Source organism: Lolium perenne, chromosome 6 (assembly GCF_019359855.2).
Source record: "Lolium perenne isolate Kyuss_39 chromosome 6, Kyuss_2.0, whole genome shotgun sequence".
In the NCBI taxonomy this organism is placed as follows: domain Eukaryota; kingdom Viridiplantae; phylum Streptophyta; class Magnoliopsida; order Poales; family Poaceae; genus Lolium; species Lolium perenne.
Window position 1 is genome coordinate 154,084,483 of NC_067249.2, and position 16,112 is coordinate 154,100,594.

Genomic DNA, 16,112 nt, shown 5'->3' on the forward strand with positions numbered 1-16,112 from the left:
TTCTGCACGAACAACCCCTTCCATCCTTGTCCACTATTGTCAGGCGAGGTCCCCAGTCCGAGCTCCCGCATGGCAAGCCAACAAGGTCGAGTGTGATGGCGCTCTACACGGCTAGGTCGTGTGCGCCGATGCGGGTTTCTCCTTGGCCGTCCACAATTGAATCAATGTGCGTCGGTAAATCTACCCGCCACACCTCCTTCCCCTAATCTCCCCGCATCCCATCTCTGCCCACCGGCGCCCCTAACCAACCCGCCACACTTCCTCTACAACAACATTCGGTGGCATGCCACTCCCGACGTTATATAGAAAGGACGACGACCTCCATTGTCAATTGTTTTCAGATTTGTTCAGAGCATCCCTAGTAGATAACGCAAAACGCGATATTGCAAAACACGTATGCGGTAAAACGCAAACCAATTTACAATATAAAAAGTGTCGCACCAGAGGAGATTATAAAATCGGTACCGCAAACAAGTATACGAACATGCGGATCTGATCGGGACACCTTTCGCGTGAAACTGCAAAAACCGGGTTATTTTAAAGTTCTATCATTTCCTTCACGTATCCGTTTTTTTTTTCTTTTATCCGCTAGAGATGTTCTTGGTCACTATTTTCAGTCTTGTTCGGGAACCGTGAGTCGAGGTTCAAGAATCGAAATTTCAAAAGACTAAGAATGGCCCGTCGGTATGTTGGTTAGCTTTGCGAGAGCGCAAGCTGTCGGCCAGCGTTCAGGGATGGAGCTGCCTTGTAGCTACTAGGGTTAGGTGACCCCAATGAATTTATATTTCCTTCAATATCTTAGTGCTAATTACTATGCATTCATAAAAGATGATTACCTCATCAACTATTTTTTTCTAGTTTCATCCCTGCCAGCATTTGAGTTCTCGCACACTTGTGACTTGTATCTGGGTGTCTGGCTTTTTTTCTTGAAATTGCAATAGACCGAGGAACCGAGGTTACCGAGCCGAGCGGTGGTTTAACCGAGCGCCCACCCGTCCCCGGGCCCTTCTTCAGGAGCCTGTCTAATTCATTTGTCACCAAACTTCGCACCCACCATCTTCCTTACCCGCTCCCAAACCCTAGCCCGCCTCGCCGGCGGTGGCCTCTCCGGCGATGGACACGGAGGAGGCGTCCCACCCTCCCAAGACTCCCCGCCGCCCCCGCCGCCGTGACCTCAACGCGCTGGTACTTCCCGATTTATCTCATCTGTTCCTGCTCTTCTACAGCGGTCTTGTGATCCCGAGCATTTGATCTGTGGATTTAAAGGATGCAAGATTCTACGCCAGCTTTTTCTGTTTCTGAGGCGTTAGGTGTCACCTGGAGAAGGACGCTTCGAATTTCATGAGGTTTTAGGGTTTTTACACCAGTGCGGCTGTGTGTTTGCGGTAGTTCAGACTCACCGAGAGAAGTTGGATATCGAGTTTGGAGCTGGTAGCATCATTTAGTTTTTGTTGATAATGACTCGTATGTAGACTACTGTCGTGAGCTGGGAGCAGTATGTTTGTTTTCTTTAGGGGACAGTTGAGTTCCCTGTTCATCCTTGAGAGCCAGGAGTTCCAGTTTTAGAAGCCATTTAAGGATTGCTGGAGTAATACAGCTAGCTGGGTTGCACGTGCTAATGAATCTACCACGTATTGTTGCATTTCCCAATGTTGTCTCTGCTAGGTGCTTGCTCGCGTTAATCGCCGCTACATTATTTTTGTTATGCCATTTCAAAATGTTAAATAGATTGTAACTAAAATGTATGTCTTGAGAAAAAATGGTTTGATTTGGGAAGATATCTTTATTTTCAGCTATTAAGGATATTGACATGTGGCAAGTTGGCAACAAGAGAATGATACTACCATTTAGATTCAAGTTCTGGCATGCAAAATCTTATAATTTTTTTAGTAATCTTCACGTTTCTCTCTTCCACTCTTCGCCATTTCTTGTTATTTGAAATATGTTGCACCTTCTAGTTTTGGATAATCCTATTGTGGAGGTCTATCTTAAAATGAAGTATTAATTTACCTCCTCATTCTGATCCTCAGCCACTCCCACTCTCCATTAGCTCCTTTGGGCCAAAAAGATGGTTGTGCCACACTGCTTTGTATTCTCGATCCAGGAATGGTTAAGTAAGGCAACCAATTGGGGTAAGTTCAGAACCACTGCTGGACTAGGTGCATAGAGGCCACCTTCAGCAATGCCGAAACCGATGGCTCCATACCTATCACAGTTGCTGTAGGCGGTGTCAGTCCATATTTAATCCTAAATTCAGAATGTATTCACAGTTACTGATGCCATTTTGATGCCATGGAAGGTTAATTTTGCCATTGAAACGGCTCTCTGATGGAAGTTTTTTTTTCCAGGATCCTAATTTAGAGGAGTCTGATGGAGAGGACATTGGCATTCCAGAAGTTGGCATGGTGTTCAATAACCATATAGAGGTCAATCGATTCTACCGTAGGTATGCCCGCCGTGTTGGTTTTGGTGTCTCAGTTAGGAGGTCCTCGTTCTCACAAGAAGGCACCTGCTTATATCTTGAGCTGATGTGCTGTAAAGGAGGGCGTCCTCGTTATGAGCCTAAGTTCAGGAAACGAGCCTCATCAACCACCAACTGCCCAGCCAAGATCCGAGTGAAGTTATGGGGTGACAAATTGTTGCATGTAGAGTTGACAACCCTTGATCATAATCACCCTGTGAGCCCAGCAATGGCAAGGTTCTTGAACTCTTACAAGCAGCTTTCCGGCCCTGCGAAGAGGCGATTGCGTATGGGTGCTCCTGGAGCTATGCCAGTTGAAGAGCCAAGCAAGATGCTTGTTGATAAGCTAGGTCCACTGGAGGAACTTCTGTTTGGAGAGAGCAAGAACCATAGCTTCGTTGAGAGGGGCCGTTTGAAGTTCCAACCTGGAGATTCAGAAGCACTTAGACTTTTCTTTACCCGGATGCAAGCCAAAAATGCAAACTTTTTCAATGTTATTGACTTGGATGATGAAGGCTCTGTCAGGAATGTTTTCTGGGCAGATGCACGGTCAAGAGCCATGTATGAGTATTATAATGATGCTATTACGCTTGACACTTCCTATGTGGCTAGTAAACATGATATGCCTCTTGTGACCTTTCTTGGTGTGAACCATCATGGCCAATCTGTCTTGCTGGGTTGTGGCCTGCTCGCTGATGAGACAGCAGAAACCTATACATGGCTCTTTAAGGCGTGGGTAGCATGCATGTCTGGTAATCTTCCAAAGGCTATCATCACTGACCAATGCAGGGGCATCCAGAGCGCAATCGCTGAGGTTGTTCCTGGAGTTCGCCATAGAATATGCTTGCATCAGATAATGAAGAGGGCATCAGAGCAGTTAAGTGGGCGGTCAGAGTACAAATCTATTAGCAAGGCATTACAAAAAGCTGCATATGATTCTTTAACAGCAGATGAGTTTGAAGGAGAATGGAGTACTCTGATCACATACAATGGGCTTCAGGATCATGTCTGGCTAGGGACACTTTATGATTGTAGATTTTCATGGGTGCCTATCTTTCTTAAAGATACTTTTTGGGCAGGAATGTCTGCTACACAAAGAAGTGAAACTATCACTCCTTTCTTTGAAGGATGTGTTGATTCGAAAACCACCTTGAAGCAATTTCTTGGTAAGTATGAGATGACTTTGCAGAGCAAATATGAGAAAGAAGCCCAAGCAGATTTTGAGACATTTCATAAGCAACGTCCACCTGTTTCAAAATTCTATATGGAAGAACAGCTCTCGAAGGTATATACCCATAACATGTTCAAGAAGTTTCAAGATGAGATTGAAGCCATAATGTACTGCCATGTATCTTTGATGAATGGTGATGGCCCTATCTCCACATTCAATGTCAAGGAGTGTATTTTCCTTGAAGATGGTAAGAGGACTACGAGCAAGATTTTTGCAGTGACTTATAGCACAGAGGAAAAGGATATAACTTGTATATGTGGAGGTTTTCAATTTAGCGGTATACTATGTAGGCATAGTCTCTCAGTGCTCAAGTTTCAGCAGGTTCGTGAAATTCCTTCACAGTATGTTCTTGATAGGTGGAAAAGGGATTTCAGACAATTGCATGTGATTGGACGACCTTCAAGTGATGTTGTTCCCAGCAATCGTGTGGATCGATATGACTATTTGTCGATGAGATGCCTGCAGCTTGTTGACTCTGTAGTCCTATCAGATAAGTATCGCCTTGCTTTGAGGTTGGCGAGAGAGGTAGAGAAGTTCCTATTAAATAGCGATACACACGATGATACGCAGCCAAGAATCAAGTCTCGTGTTCCTCAAGTAAATAAACCAAATATGGTGACAGGTCAAAATCTTGGAAACGTAGCTACTGACAATGGAAATGGTGGGCCCAAAAGACCGGAGGTACTAGTTCAATCTGTAACTTAGTCTGGTAGCATTAGACATCTTGCTTTGCACTATTAGGGAAATAGTCTACTTCAAGTCAACAGCCGCTGGCTAAGATCATTCTTATTTTGAAAAATGCAGGCTTCTGCATCGGTGCAGGCATCACAAATTCAGAAGGTAGGTTAGAATAATCATCAGGAATTTATGCTCAATACCCTTCATCAGTTGACATATGTAGCAATGAGTATATTGACTACATATTGTTTTTACCGCAGGGAGTAGCAGAAACAGGTGTACTTCCTGCTGGTTACATTGGAGTGCCGGCGAATGTTCAGCAATTCATGGGCAATCAAGGAGCAATCCAACCAAGCATCGTGTACATGGTTCCGGTACGTCAAAATACAGCTACCTGCTAAAGTTCCATTTTGTGCAATTACAAATAGCACCAGATAAGCATATTTTTAGGATAACCGGAGGCTTTCCTTACTCAAACATTTAAACCTCAATAGTCAGTACCACTAGACCTTCCCATATTTGGCTGCATAATGCATAGGCCCGAAAGTACATCATTTCTGAGGATTCGTGCTCTAAAGTTAACTCTTGCCTATGTAAATATTCAGAGTGGTGTTGACCCTCAGGCATTTGGAAATGGTGTTTTGATGCCAGTGATGTACCAGCAGATGTTCCAGGTTTGTTGTGTTTATGCTTGTTAACAAATTAATGCATTCATCCTTTACCATTTTCACATGTACTTATGAATATACAATGTGATGAACACATCTAGATACCTCATCAGCCAAACGGAACCGTGCAAGACGCGTTGGCAAATGGTAAAAAGAAGCGACCTCGTGTCCAGAAGCCGACGGAGACATCTCATCAGTCAAATGGAACCCCAGGACCTGCATCTGGCTAATGGAGACTCTTAACATTTAAATCAGAATTCAGAACAGGTTTTTATTCATTGCGAATCCTGTTAACCCCTTCTATTTTCTTTTGCACCACTATCTGTTGAGTTGGTAATGGCAATAGCCTGATGTTGTTGCACTGGGATTTGCCATGGTAATTATATTCTCAATCCCAGGACATTGTAAATATGCGGAAAATGTGGAGACTTGCTACCAAGAGGAATCTTACGTGGTGGACGCCAGCAATATTTAGGCCATCCTGGGGTGAACCCCCAAGCATTTGCGCCAAGAAATGATGTTGAGCTAAGTGCTGGTCTTCATTCAGGTCATCCTGGGGCCCTGTCATGGTGTAGGATACTTCTTATCTTTTGATTTATGTTGATTCCCAGAATATACCAGTGGCTCGGTGGTATGGATCCTTGTGTAAATGATGGTTTTGCTGGAGTAGCCGTCTCCTCCTGCCATGAGCATGGCGCGCATCAGGTTGCCTTGAATTGTGTCAGCTGAACAAGACTGAAAAAGAATGTTAGGTCATGTAAGAAACTCTGTAGCAGCGGCTGGGTTAAAACATCTAAGTAGGCACTTCATGGCACCTGAACTACGAGATGTCAAAACTGCTCGTTTGAGACTGTAAGGCCCCCAATGCAGTGGCTCTTAACACGCTGGTAGATTTCAAGAGACTATCAAATGCGTCTCTGAAATATCGTATCTAAGTGAACTCGATTAATTTTAGGAACTGCACATGATTGGGGCAGTAACTTTTTTCGGTCTTATGAATCTGCGCGGGTGGCCTCGTCAATCAGCTGCCTATGGCCACATACTCTCCGTCAGGGCCTCTTTGATTGACAGAATTTTTTTAAAAAATATAAGATTCTAACCAATAAGAATGTTTTTATGATTCAAAGATTGAACCCTCCAAAAAATTTATAGATTGCTTTCCTATATTACATAATCTTATAGGATTTCGAACAAGAGGTTAAATCTCTTTTTAATCTATGTGTATAGGACAACTATGACATGCACTTGATCTCTAGAAATTTCACGTGTTTTCCCCATGGCCCAACCAAACAACTTATGTATCATGACATACTATTCCTATGTTTTTAAAATCCTTTGAATCAACCGGTCCCATCCTGAGCCAAAGCTGGCCCCGGCAAACAGTTGGAACTCTAGTTGCTGTTTGGTTGGGCACCAATTTTTGCCTATCCCCGCGTAGTACGTGTATGCACTGCATTTTTTTTTGCTGCCAACGCATGAACGAGCCCAAGGCTGCCGAATCCTGAGCCAATAAATTGTTGGAAGGGCTTACTGTGGCATTAACCAAACATTACCCTCAACCTCTACGATATGTACCAGATGCACAAACCCCATGCCAACACAGAATCTAATATACTACAGTAGTATGTTTATGATCCGAGACTGGATAGTAGCGTGCAAAATCCAACCGAACTGTACTTCCACTTCTTAGCAACCTGTTGAAATCATGGTTGCCATTTACCAGCCAATCCACAGCACTAAAACCTAACTACACGAATGCCATCATCCTTACAGCAAGTTCTCTTTGGGAATAACGGATCGTTATATGGAAGTCAGACCACAGTGGCGCAAAAAATGGCTGTCCTGCCTTTTGATCTACACAAGGCACTGCCATGAAGTGGGTGTGAGATACTAGGAACGGTTCTCCCTGAACTGAAATAATAGGTCGTCCATCTCAACCAGGAATATGTTTTCCGAATGCATTTCCTACTACTACTACTACTGCTGCTGCCGTGATTCTTCTTCTTGGTCTTCATTGTTTTCCTCTGACTGAGAAGCCAGCTTCACTATGTCTTCCACACGGATCTTTCCATCTGCAGGCATAAGAATTTGTCAGTGAAAAGAATCGGGCATGAAATGTCATGAGCAGAAGGGGCAAGCCATGAGTGTAAGCACCTTTGTCTTTGGATAGGTTGCTGATAAGCTCTTGGACGCCTTCCTTCCCTATTGTATCCTTGAGATAAGCCGCCGCCGCCGCTACCTCCTCAGGAGTCACCTTGCCATCATGATCCCTGTAAAATGAGGTGAAAAAGGAATAAGTACATTGACGAAGCATGCTCCAAGTGCAACCCAGCATTTGGTCCAAAATAAATTTCGAGTTACATTTAAATGCCATACAAGCATACAAGAGAGGCACTCAAACAGCAGTAACTTAACTGAGAACAAATATCCTGAGATAGGAATCAGGCAGACAGCCATATCAGTGTGGCATATAAATCACAGAAACAGAGAGCAATGAGCGGTGTTGGACAACAAAACTACAACCTAATGACATGGTGTGATCCGACTCAATCTCCTCATATGGATAGGGAGTTTGTACTACGACTACAAACCCTTACTATCCAACTAAACACTTAATTCAGCATTAGCTGACTAGCAAGCAATATGAAACAACTGTGATAAACGAGTGACATACCTATCAAGCAGTTGCCAGCGGTTTCCAATTTGTGCATCCACATCATCAATCTCCTTTTCTAATTCCTGAAGCATAGCGTCAACCTAAACAGAACAAAAAGAAAGTCAGTGCCTAATACAAAGATTATAGATATCCAACATGATGTACACATCACTAATATCAATGGTAGCTCCTCCAAAGAAACCTCTCCAACAAATATCAGACTTATTGGGAGATGCTGAAACTATATACAGAAATCACTAGTGAAAATAATATTTAACTGAGACAACAGTTGATAAAAAACAGAACTACGATCGAAACTGAAATTTAAGGACATCAGTACAGAGACCATATACTTCAATTTATGCTAGTTAGGTATTTTGTTCACATGTAAGGGTGGGAAAGCAAAACAAGTAGATGCCAACAACATATGTAGGCTACAAATCCTATCATAGTTGACTAACTTAGGATACATTTTCTGGCAAAGATGACTAATTTTGGATAAGTTTACGATGAAGTAGAGTCAAGATCTAAACAGTTTTTTCTAAAGCATTGCCGACTTAGAATTACACTAATTACTATTTACCACCATTTGGTTCAGAAGAGGGTAGATGTTGTGATAAATGACTCAGCGCTTATACACAGATTAACTTTCCAGTAGACAATCTTAAAACTTAAAATCACAAAATAAATGATACATCAGGAGAATTTAGTGATGTATGCTTCATTTTAGCTTTCAAAATGACATGAGAAACTTGCCTATCAAAGTAGTCAGTTTGCTACCATTGCCTAGTGCTACAAAGAACAGCTCAATTTGTTCAGTTAGCTATCTCCAACCAGCTATCAACTCAAATAATACCATCCATCCCACAATATAAGACGTTTTGCTTATATTGTGGAGCTGTGGGAGTAGTTCTTTCTGGAGATTTTGAGAATGTTATTTAAAATGCAACCCTACAGTCAATTTTAATACCACAGGCCAATGACTTGTTGGAAATCCTGTCTTTGAGTCATGTGATGTTTCTGCCTCTCAAGCTATTACTATCAATCAATATAAGTCAAGCAAAAAAAAAACTTCAAAAGCAAACTAAGATTAAATACATACCGCACCAGTTTCAACCAGAGACTGATGAGATATGGTATTACATGTGTAAAAGGATTCCTTACCTTCTCAATCAGCGCTGACGAGACCTTTTCTTCAGCTGCATCCTCATCAGCGTGGCCTGACTCCTCTCTAGCAGCCATATATGCCTTCTTAGCTTCTTCTTCACCCTCTGTGCCTTCTTTTTCAAGCATGGAGTTATACAGTCCTATCTGCATTCCATAGAAATAAAGATCTATTACACCTCCACAGAAATAATGATCGATTACGCCTCCACAGTACGTACTTACGTAACAAAGTAGAAAATTTACTTGTGGACAATTATTCCTCTATTCTACTTCACAAGTTAAAACTGTACCTCCTTGTTGACAAGGCTCAAGAACTCTTGACGCTCCTTGCTAACAGACTGCAAATAAGTAATTATTATGGACTATTAGTGTCAGTATGTAATGTACCAATACAAAATACAGATTGACTAGGATCATACCGATGCAGATGCTAGCACAGCTAACGCTCGACTGATATTACAGAGCTGTTCCTTGTCATGTTGTTTTCCTTCTCTCAGCTCTTCTTCTTCCCTGGCAGTAGGCTCAGTCATTTCCTTTAAAGCCAAATCTTCTTCAGCAGCCTCCTGTTCTTTGAGCTTTGCCTTTTCTTCCCTCTGTTGCTTTGCTTTTTCTTCTTTCTCTTGCTTCTTCTCTTCCTCCTGAATTTTTTTGTGTGCAAAAGCGTTAACAGTATGGTATAAGCAGCATTAAGCAGAAAATAAAATATCTGGGCTATAGTACAATCCTAGAAGCATTATGCTGAAGTTTAATAAATGGGTATAGTTTAGTGTTAGCAGCAATGCATCATTGGGTTGCAAATGAATAACTGGGTAACAGTTATCAACAGCATTATGTTAAAATAAAACAAATGGGTAACAGCTAAACGTTAGCAGCATTCTGTTGAACAAAATAGATTCAGTTTATATTATCATAAGATCCCTATCCCACTTCATACTGTGTAGTTATAAATAGAACTGGGGTAGCAAATATCGCGAACCAAATTTTATTATGAATGCTACCAAGACATAGAAGAAATAAATATGATACACCTTTCCTCATTTGGTGTTAACCTTCACATGGTTCAGATGAGAATGAGATAACAGGTTGACAGCTGAGACTACAGAACATGGCCCTAATTAACAAATAAATGGATATCAAGAGTTCAAAACAAACACTAATTCATGGGAACATTTTAGTTTGTATGTGCTTTGTACGGACCATCTTCTGGCTTAACATGGAATAGCGTAAACCATGTAAAGCTTCCAATAGATGTACTGCAGGAGGGAACATAGATAGGATGCTATTGAAGTTCAATCATTATAGAATAAACACATGACATGATATGTAATAGTAGTACATGACATGTCGAGAAAAAAGTCCATAGTACTAATGAATTTTTTAACTAAGACAAGTACAATTTAATAAAATTAAGAGGTACTACATGCCACACTCTACAAAACACAAATAAAAAAACAAGGAAAATTGGGCACCACAAACTTATTCGATAGAGGGTAGCTCTGTTAGATTACCAGAAGTACCGCGTGGGTTTCATATATATCACAAGTATCATTGGTTGCATTTTCATATATATCACATAGTGCATAGTTTTAATATTTATAATACTTCTTTATGGAGAAGACGAGGACGTTTCTGTATACACACCTTGATAAGTTCTTCCTGCATCTCAAGGAACTCTAGTTTTCTCTTCCTCTCAGAAACTGAATCTTCAGATGGCAATACTGTCCCAACTGTATCCACAACTTCATCTGGTAGAGAAGACAATGTTGCTACAACAGCCTCCTCAGGTTTCATTTTCCCAGATACAGTAAAAGCTCTGACAACATCAGCAAAGATTGGTGAGGACACAAGGCCAGAAAGTACTTCTGTAGCCACTGAGAAATATAACAACTAAATTTACCTTGAAAGTATAAGAAGAGAAGATGGCATAGCATGATTGAGTGATAGATCCAACCAGTCTCGTAGCTGGACAGAAAATGAAGTTGTAAGGAATTACTAGCATTATTTAATATCCATTACAATGTAGCGGTTACATTGTTTTTAACACAAGAATTTATGACTAAAAGCAACACAGTCCAACTTTAGACGCGTTTCTAAGTGGAAGCTGAGGGGTGGATGCAGCTTTCTTTCAACAAACTTCACATTGCATTCACAACAGAAGTACATATGACTTCGGGAACAAAAAATAATACAATGAGATCATACAAAAATGACAGCTGATAAAGGACTACAGATAGCAAAAACAAAGAAGGCATCTTTTGAAGAACAAATGTAACGGTTGGAACATGGAAATTGATGATGTACTGCCCTCATCTATGATAGGAATACAAAATGACAACTCCTCTCATATCCCAAGTCATTCTAGTTTAGGCATGTGTTAAGATGACCAAACTCAGCCCTATATAAGATGTCTAGGCACATAAAAAACAATTAATTTTAGATATATTGTCGCAATAAATGTAGGTGACCACTATGCCTGTAACCAACCAATGTCGATACAACTAACTAATAAATCCAACGCCAAGTAACCAAGCATAAATTATTCAAGACCATAAAACACTAAATTATGTGTATATCACCAGAATAAGGCTAGCAAACCTGTTGACGCATTTCTTCAGTTGACAGCAGGCCTAGGTGACCACGTTCACGGCAGGCTAGTCGGAGTTCCTGTTCAGAAAGAGACTCTACCCCCTCAGCTTGAATCATCTTATCGTCATTCTTAATGCTGCACAAATAAGAGTAGCGTTACCAAAAAAAACGAGTAGATATTTTGCACCGCAAAACTGAAAGATAAATGCCAAATTGCATTAAAGTAAATGTAAAAAACTGTAAGAAAAATGTCAAAACCACTAGCAAATCCAACCAGTTAATAAAACACAGATGCTGAATATTGAGTACGGATTGAGTCTAACACATGTAAATTCTATTCAAATAGAGTCTCAACATAAATAAAATCAACATAACTTGTGACGTCTACGAAGCTTCCACATCCAGCAGACTACTGCTCTCTGTGAATGATTTAGCTACTAAGTGTTGCAGAGTAACGTCACTTCTACTTCACCAATTGCAGAGTGTATCTTTCACATTTTCAATTAAATACTTACTCGTGCAGTTTCTTGCGAAGCATGAACCTCAAGTAATGGTCAGTACCAAAAGGTCGAACACCCATATACTTGCACATATTTACCAAGCGCGGTCTGCAGAAAAATATTGATCAGCTCTGGCACAATTGCGATACTGAATTTACAAGGACATTCAAATTTCAAATTACGTTTAACCTGCTCATGTTATCCAAAGTCAGTTCATCATTAAAGAGCTTCGCGAAGTTCAAGATTTCGTCATTGGATACACGTTCTCCTTTCCTAACCTGATAGCAATTTAAAGTAGATTATCAAGAAAGAATAGTATAAGAAATTCATAATATATATTGTAAACATATTGACAATTGGATCTTATATATGATTGATACCTTGTTTAAAAATTCATCCAGATCTTCAGCTGTCTGTTTTGTTTCTCCACTACGTGATGTTTGAACTTCCTTTGCCATTTCTTTTGCAGTATCTTGCAAAAACTTCGCATACTCTATCCTTGCTTTCAGTTTCCTTTTCAATGCTTCCTGCATAAGAACGTGGATTGCATTCTTGAGTTTCCTAAAGTAATAATGTTTGTGGTTCCTACGAAAGTGGAACTATGGGGCTGATTCAAACATGATACACAAAAATATGCCGCATCAGCAAGAGATGAAAGACAACAGGATAATCAAACCATGGAACCAGAACGATACTGCATTATAAATGTGCCGCTGCGAGCACGGTACAGAGAACCCATGTATCATTGGTTGGATACATACACAACCAATAGCATAACAGCATGCTGACAGATTTAATACCTAAACAGTATAAGCACACTAGCGCACTTAGTAATTCAAGTGGTTACATCACAAACCTCTTCTTTCATCTTGTCTTGGAAAGTGGATGGCAGCATATTTGGGAACAACTTGAGAAACACCGGTAGTAAGAATTCCATGAATGGAACAACGATGAACACGGCAACAGGTACCAGCCTGAAGATATCTGCTGTTGTGCGGGTAAGTTGTTGCCTCTCTCTCCTTGAGAGGCTTTTTCCACCAGCAAGTTTCACCAGCAATCTTGAAGAAATCCTAACATCTGCCCAGAGTAGCTTTGTTCCTAACCAGTAATGCTGCAGTGTAGAAATAAATTCATCCTTCCAATGCTTCAGCTTTACAGCCCAGTCAGCTCTACACAAACAAACAAAAACAAGGCAAGTTTCATAGGTTTAAAAGGAGAGGATATGGGGGAGAAAGAAGATGCCTTATATCAAAATTATAGATTTGAGTGCTAGGGAAAAAATATATATACCTACTCATCGAAGCAACAGCTTGGAGAGCAGGGCCAATACCCAGAAGCCTTGCCCACAATTTTTGCATGATTGATTGGCTAGACTTTAGAGATTCTTGCAACTGTTTGGCTTTGGCTTTAGCTTTTGCAGTGCTTAGGCCTTCCACAGCCTGATCACATTCTTCTGGGGATGCCTCCTTTTTCCTTTTACTCAGCTTCTGATCCTCACTCTGTTCTTCTTCAACATCCAACTTAGGTTGTCCAGCAGTTGCAGTTGATGCTCTGCGGACTGACTGCAACAAACCTCTAGCTCCGAAAGGCAACGCAAACTCATTCCTTCCAATTCTGTAACCATAATGAGAAATCACGTGAGCTGGACGATGAGGAAACCCATTACCAAGGCCTGGCAGAATCCCCTTTGTCAAATTCACACTATACTGCTCCTTCTCCTTGTCACATTTGGAGTCCCCTGGGCTTTGCTGAAGAAAACGCTGTGCTATTCTTGGCTGAACCTCGAAACCAAAAGTCCCATGCTGGAAGGTAGGGAAAGAGGATGACAGGATAGGTCTGTCAACATGATCCAAAAGATGCTTCCTTCTCCTGACGATCGCCCTTGAAGCCATACTTGGTTGCTTCTCACCCTCCCTGTGGGAAGGCAAAGGTCATGCCGTTCAAGTAGAACCTGAAGTGATCCAATTCACGAAACATAAGTAAAACTGAAGATTAACAAGTATTGGGGAAAAATCCTTTAAAAAGGTGAAACAGGGATATTAGCAGCACATTACAAAGAACAAATTACTCAACAATCGCAGTACAAATATACACCATGGGAACTAGTCAATTCAATTCCAAATATCCTAGGTAATTTCCTGGTATAATCAAAGAACAGTAAATCCATAGGATTTCCTCGAACATTCCAACACAGTGAGTCGTAACATAGGATGCTAAATGAGTACAAATTAATATGGAGATTCCAAGTATGGCAAAACTGTAAGAGGATCAACTCTGATCGACTGATCCAACTGTCCAGGAACAATACAATCGATAACATGTGCAGCACATAAGTTTACAGCCGTGTATTTCAGCATTTGACCACCTGATGCAGAACTGGCAATCCCAAAAAATGTGCTACAAGTATTTCAGTGCTGCTGGTAAGAAGATTCCATGAGAATCACCTGCATTGTTCACCTCAGATCTCAATTTTGTCCACTATGAGCCTAAACTATGACAACCACTGCTAACAGTTGGAAGGAAAACTTATAAGAAAAATCACCAATCATCCAAAAGTAAACCTGATTCGGACTCTGACGTGTTAAGAAAGAGGACTCTTACCATTTCTACCACAGCAACAATAGATATAGAAGAAAAGGAACAGCTATACCATGATCAATAGCAGATCATTTCCCCGGCTGAACCAATTTTCCTACCTACCAAGGTCTAAACATCGCGACAAGGAGTCTGAAGGGCATTCAGACATGAGCAACAACAAAAACCTCACACAAACATAAGACAGTAATACTTCAAATCGACAGGTTTGCTACTTTCACTTGAAGCATCGGAGATAATAACACAAGTACTAGTACGCTCCAATGGCAGCAGGCGGGTTTTTATTTGGAGAAAAAGGGTCAGGAGTCGGGGATGATAATTCGACAGGACCCCACACGAACCGAACGCATCCACGTCACATTTGATCCGCAGTTCCGCACTAATCCGTCGATCCTAAGCAGAGGAGACGAAGATAAGCAGGCGCGGGCAGATTCGCGAACAGCGAGCGGAGAGATCATACCTATCGAACGCAACAGAAAACGCAAAAATAAAATAATATTTGTTTATTCTGTCGGCTCGATCAGAACAGCGAAATCGACCCCTGTCCGTTACCGCCTACTCTGCAACATATCCACTGCTGCCGACCAGCTTCTACGGACGAACAAAATAGCCCGGAAAAAACCACAGCGACGCGCGAGCTCCGCGGCGAATCTGCCCGGTCCACCGAATCGCCGACGCGCGCGACGCGGAATCCATGGGGGATTGACGGACAGCAAGCCCTACTTACTTGCCTCGAACGGAAAATCGAGAAGGAAAAAACAGAGGAGAAGGAGGGGCGGAGGATGAGGGGGAGGAGGAGCTCACCCGGCGAGGGAAGCGGCGGCGATCGCCCGGTCCCGGCGTCGAGGGTAGGGTTTAGGGTTTTGGGGCGGGAGGGAGGGGAAAGGAATGGAGAAGGAGGCGCCTCGGCGTGGTACTTGCAGCAGGGAGGCAGACGTGCGAAGGAAGAAAGAAATGCAAATGGGTTGTTGCAGCCTTTGCAGGCAGGCAGGGCGGAGCTCGTGAGCCTTGGGAGAGGAACCAACTTTTTACTGCCCGTTCGGGTCGCTGCTGGCCGTCGGATCGGAGCAGTTGGGTCAAAAGAGCCTTTTATTGCACCTTTTTCCCCTGTGTTTTCTCGGTCCATTTCGAAATTTGAACTTGTTTTACGTATGACGAAGGGGAAAAGTTTCGAATTTATAGCCGGAGTTTGAATTCCACGTTTCGAAATGGCAGTTCCAATCTTCGGGGGCGGTCGGCAGAGCACGTCTGCACGTGCACCAGCTAGGACAATGACACGAGTCGGGGTCGATGATTCTGAGCTACGCCCACTGTCCTTCGGACTTGTGGCCTCTTCTGATTGGATGGCGCGAATGGGCGAATGGCATATTCCCAACCAGGTCGTTGTCTCTCTTCGTTATCGGCCACGTCTGCACTAGAGTATTGTTTATATCCTTCGGCATGGTGACATGGACCATATAGTTATTTCCACGAGCGTACGTTTCTTTCAAGTCAAAGTGCAGCTGTCTTTAAACAAAAATGTGTGACTAGTTCTAGCTCAAATCAGTTGCAGTTCTTTTCAAACTATGGT

At 42.0% G+C, this 16,112-nt stretch overlaps 2 protein-coding genes across 2 annotated transcripts; one reads left to right on the forward strand and one right to left on the reverse strand.

Annotated features, from left to right (window-relative positions):
• Positions 1-997: 997 nt before the first annotated feature.
• LOC127307167 (protein FAR1-RELATED SEQUENCE 6) lies at positions 998-5,968 on the forward strand. The gene is made up of 7 exons (XM_051337874.2): positions 998-1,185; positions 2,349-4,373; positions 4,497-4,532; positions 4,631-4,744; positions 4,976-5,044; positions 5,140-5,305; positions 5,437-5,968. Exons 1-6 carry the CDS (start codon positions 1,114-1,116, stop codon positions 5,266-5,268), a joined length of 2,445 nt encoding a protein of 814 aa, XP_051193834.1. The 5' UTR covers positions 998-1,113; the 3' UTR covers positions 5,269-5,305; positions 5,437-5,968.
• Positions 5,969-6,687: 719 nt separating this feature from the next.
• LOC127307166 (uncharacterized) lies at positions 6,688-15,485 on the reverse strand. The gene is made up of 15 exons (XM_051337873.2): positions 15,347-15,485; positions 13,238-13,898; positions 12,804-13,116; positions 12,328-12,474; positions 12,137-12,225; positions 11,963-12,055; positions 11,457-11,583; positions 10,759-10,823; positions 10,503-10,674; positions 9,281-9,499; positions 9,152-9,199; positions 8,859-9,005; positions 7,713-7,795; positions 7,193-7,308; positions 6,688-7,110 (listed from the first exon to the last, which is right to left on the reverse strand). The coding sequence occupies exons 2-15, from the start codon at positions 13,837-13,839 to the stop codon at positions 7,016-7,018; spliced, it is 2,316 nt and encodes a 771-aa protein (XP_051193833.1). The 5' UTR covers positions 13,840-13,898; positions 15,347-15,485; the 3' UTR covers positions 6,688-7,015.
• Between the last annotated feature and the right edge of the window lie 627 nt (positions 15,486-16,112).

Excerpts from the sequence above, each read along its gene's own strand:
- LOC127307166 (XM_051337873.2), bottom strand. The coding sequence starts at position 13,839 with ATGGCTTCAAGGGCGATCGTCAGGAGAAGGAAGCATCTTTTGGATCAT. Across the intron at positions 12,226-12,327 it reads TGGATGAATTTTTAAACAAG|GTTAGGAAAGGAGAACGTGT; the intron begins GTATCAATCATA and ends AATTGCTATCAG. Across the intron at positions 7,111-7,192 it reads CAACCTATCCAAAGACAAAG|ATGGAAAGATCCGTGTGGAA; the intron begins GTGCTTACACTC and ends TTATGCCTGCAG.
- LOC127307167 (XM_051337874.2), top strand. The coding sequence starts at position 1,114 with ATGGACACGGAGGAGGCGTCCCACCCTCCCAAGACTCCCCGCCGCCCC. Across the intron at positions 4,374-4,496 it reads GTGGGCCCAAAAGACCGGAG|GCTTCTGCATCGGTGCAGGC; the intron begins GTACTAGTTCAA and ends TGAAAAATGCAG. Across the intron at positions 4,745-4,975 it reads GCATCGTGTACATGGTTCCG|AGTGGTGTTGACCCTCAGGC; the intron begins GTACGTCAAAAT and ends GTAAATATTCAG.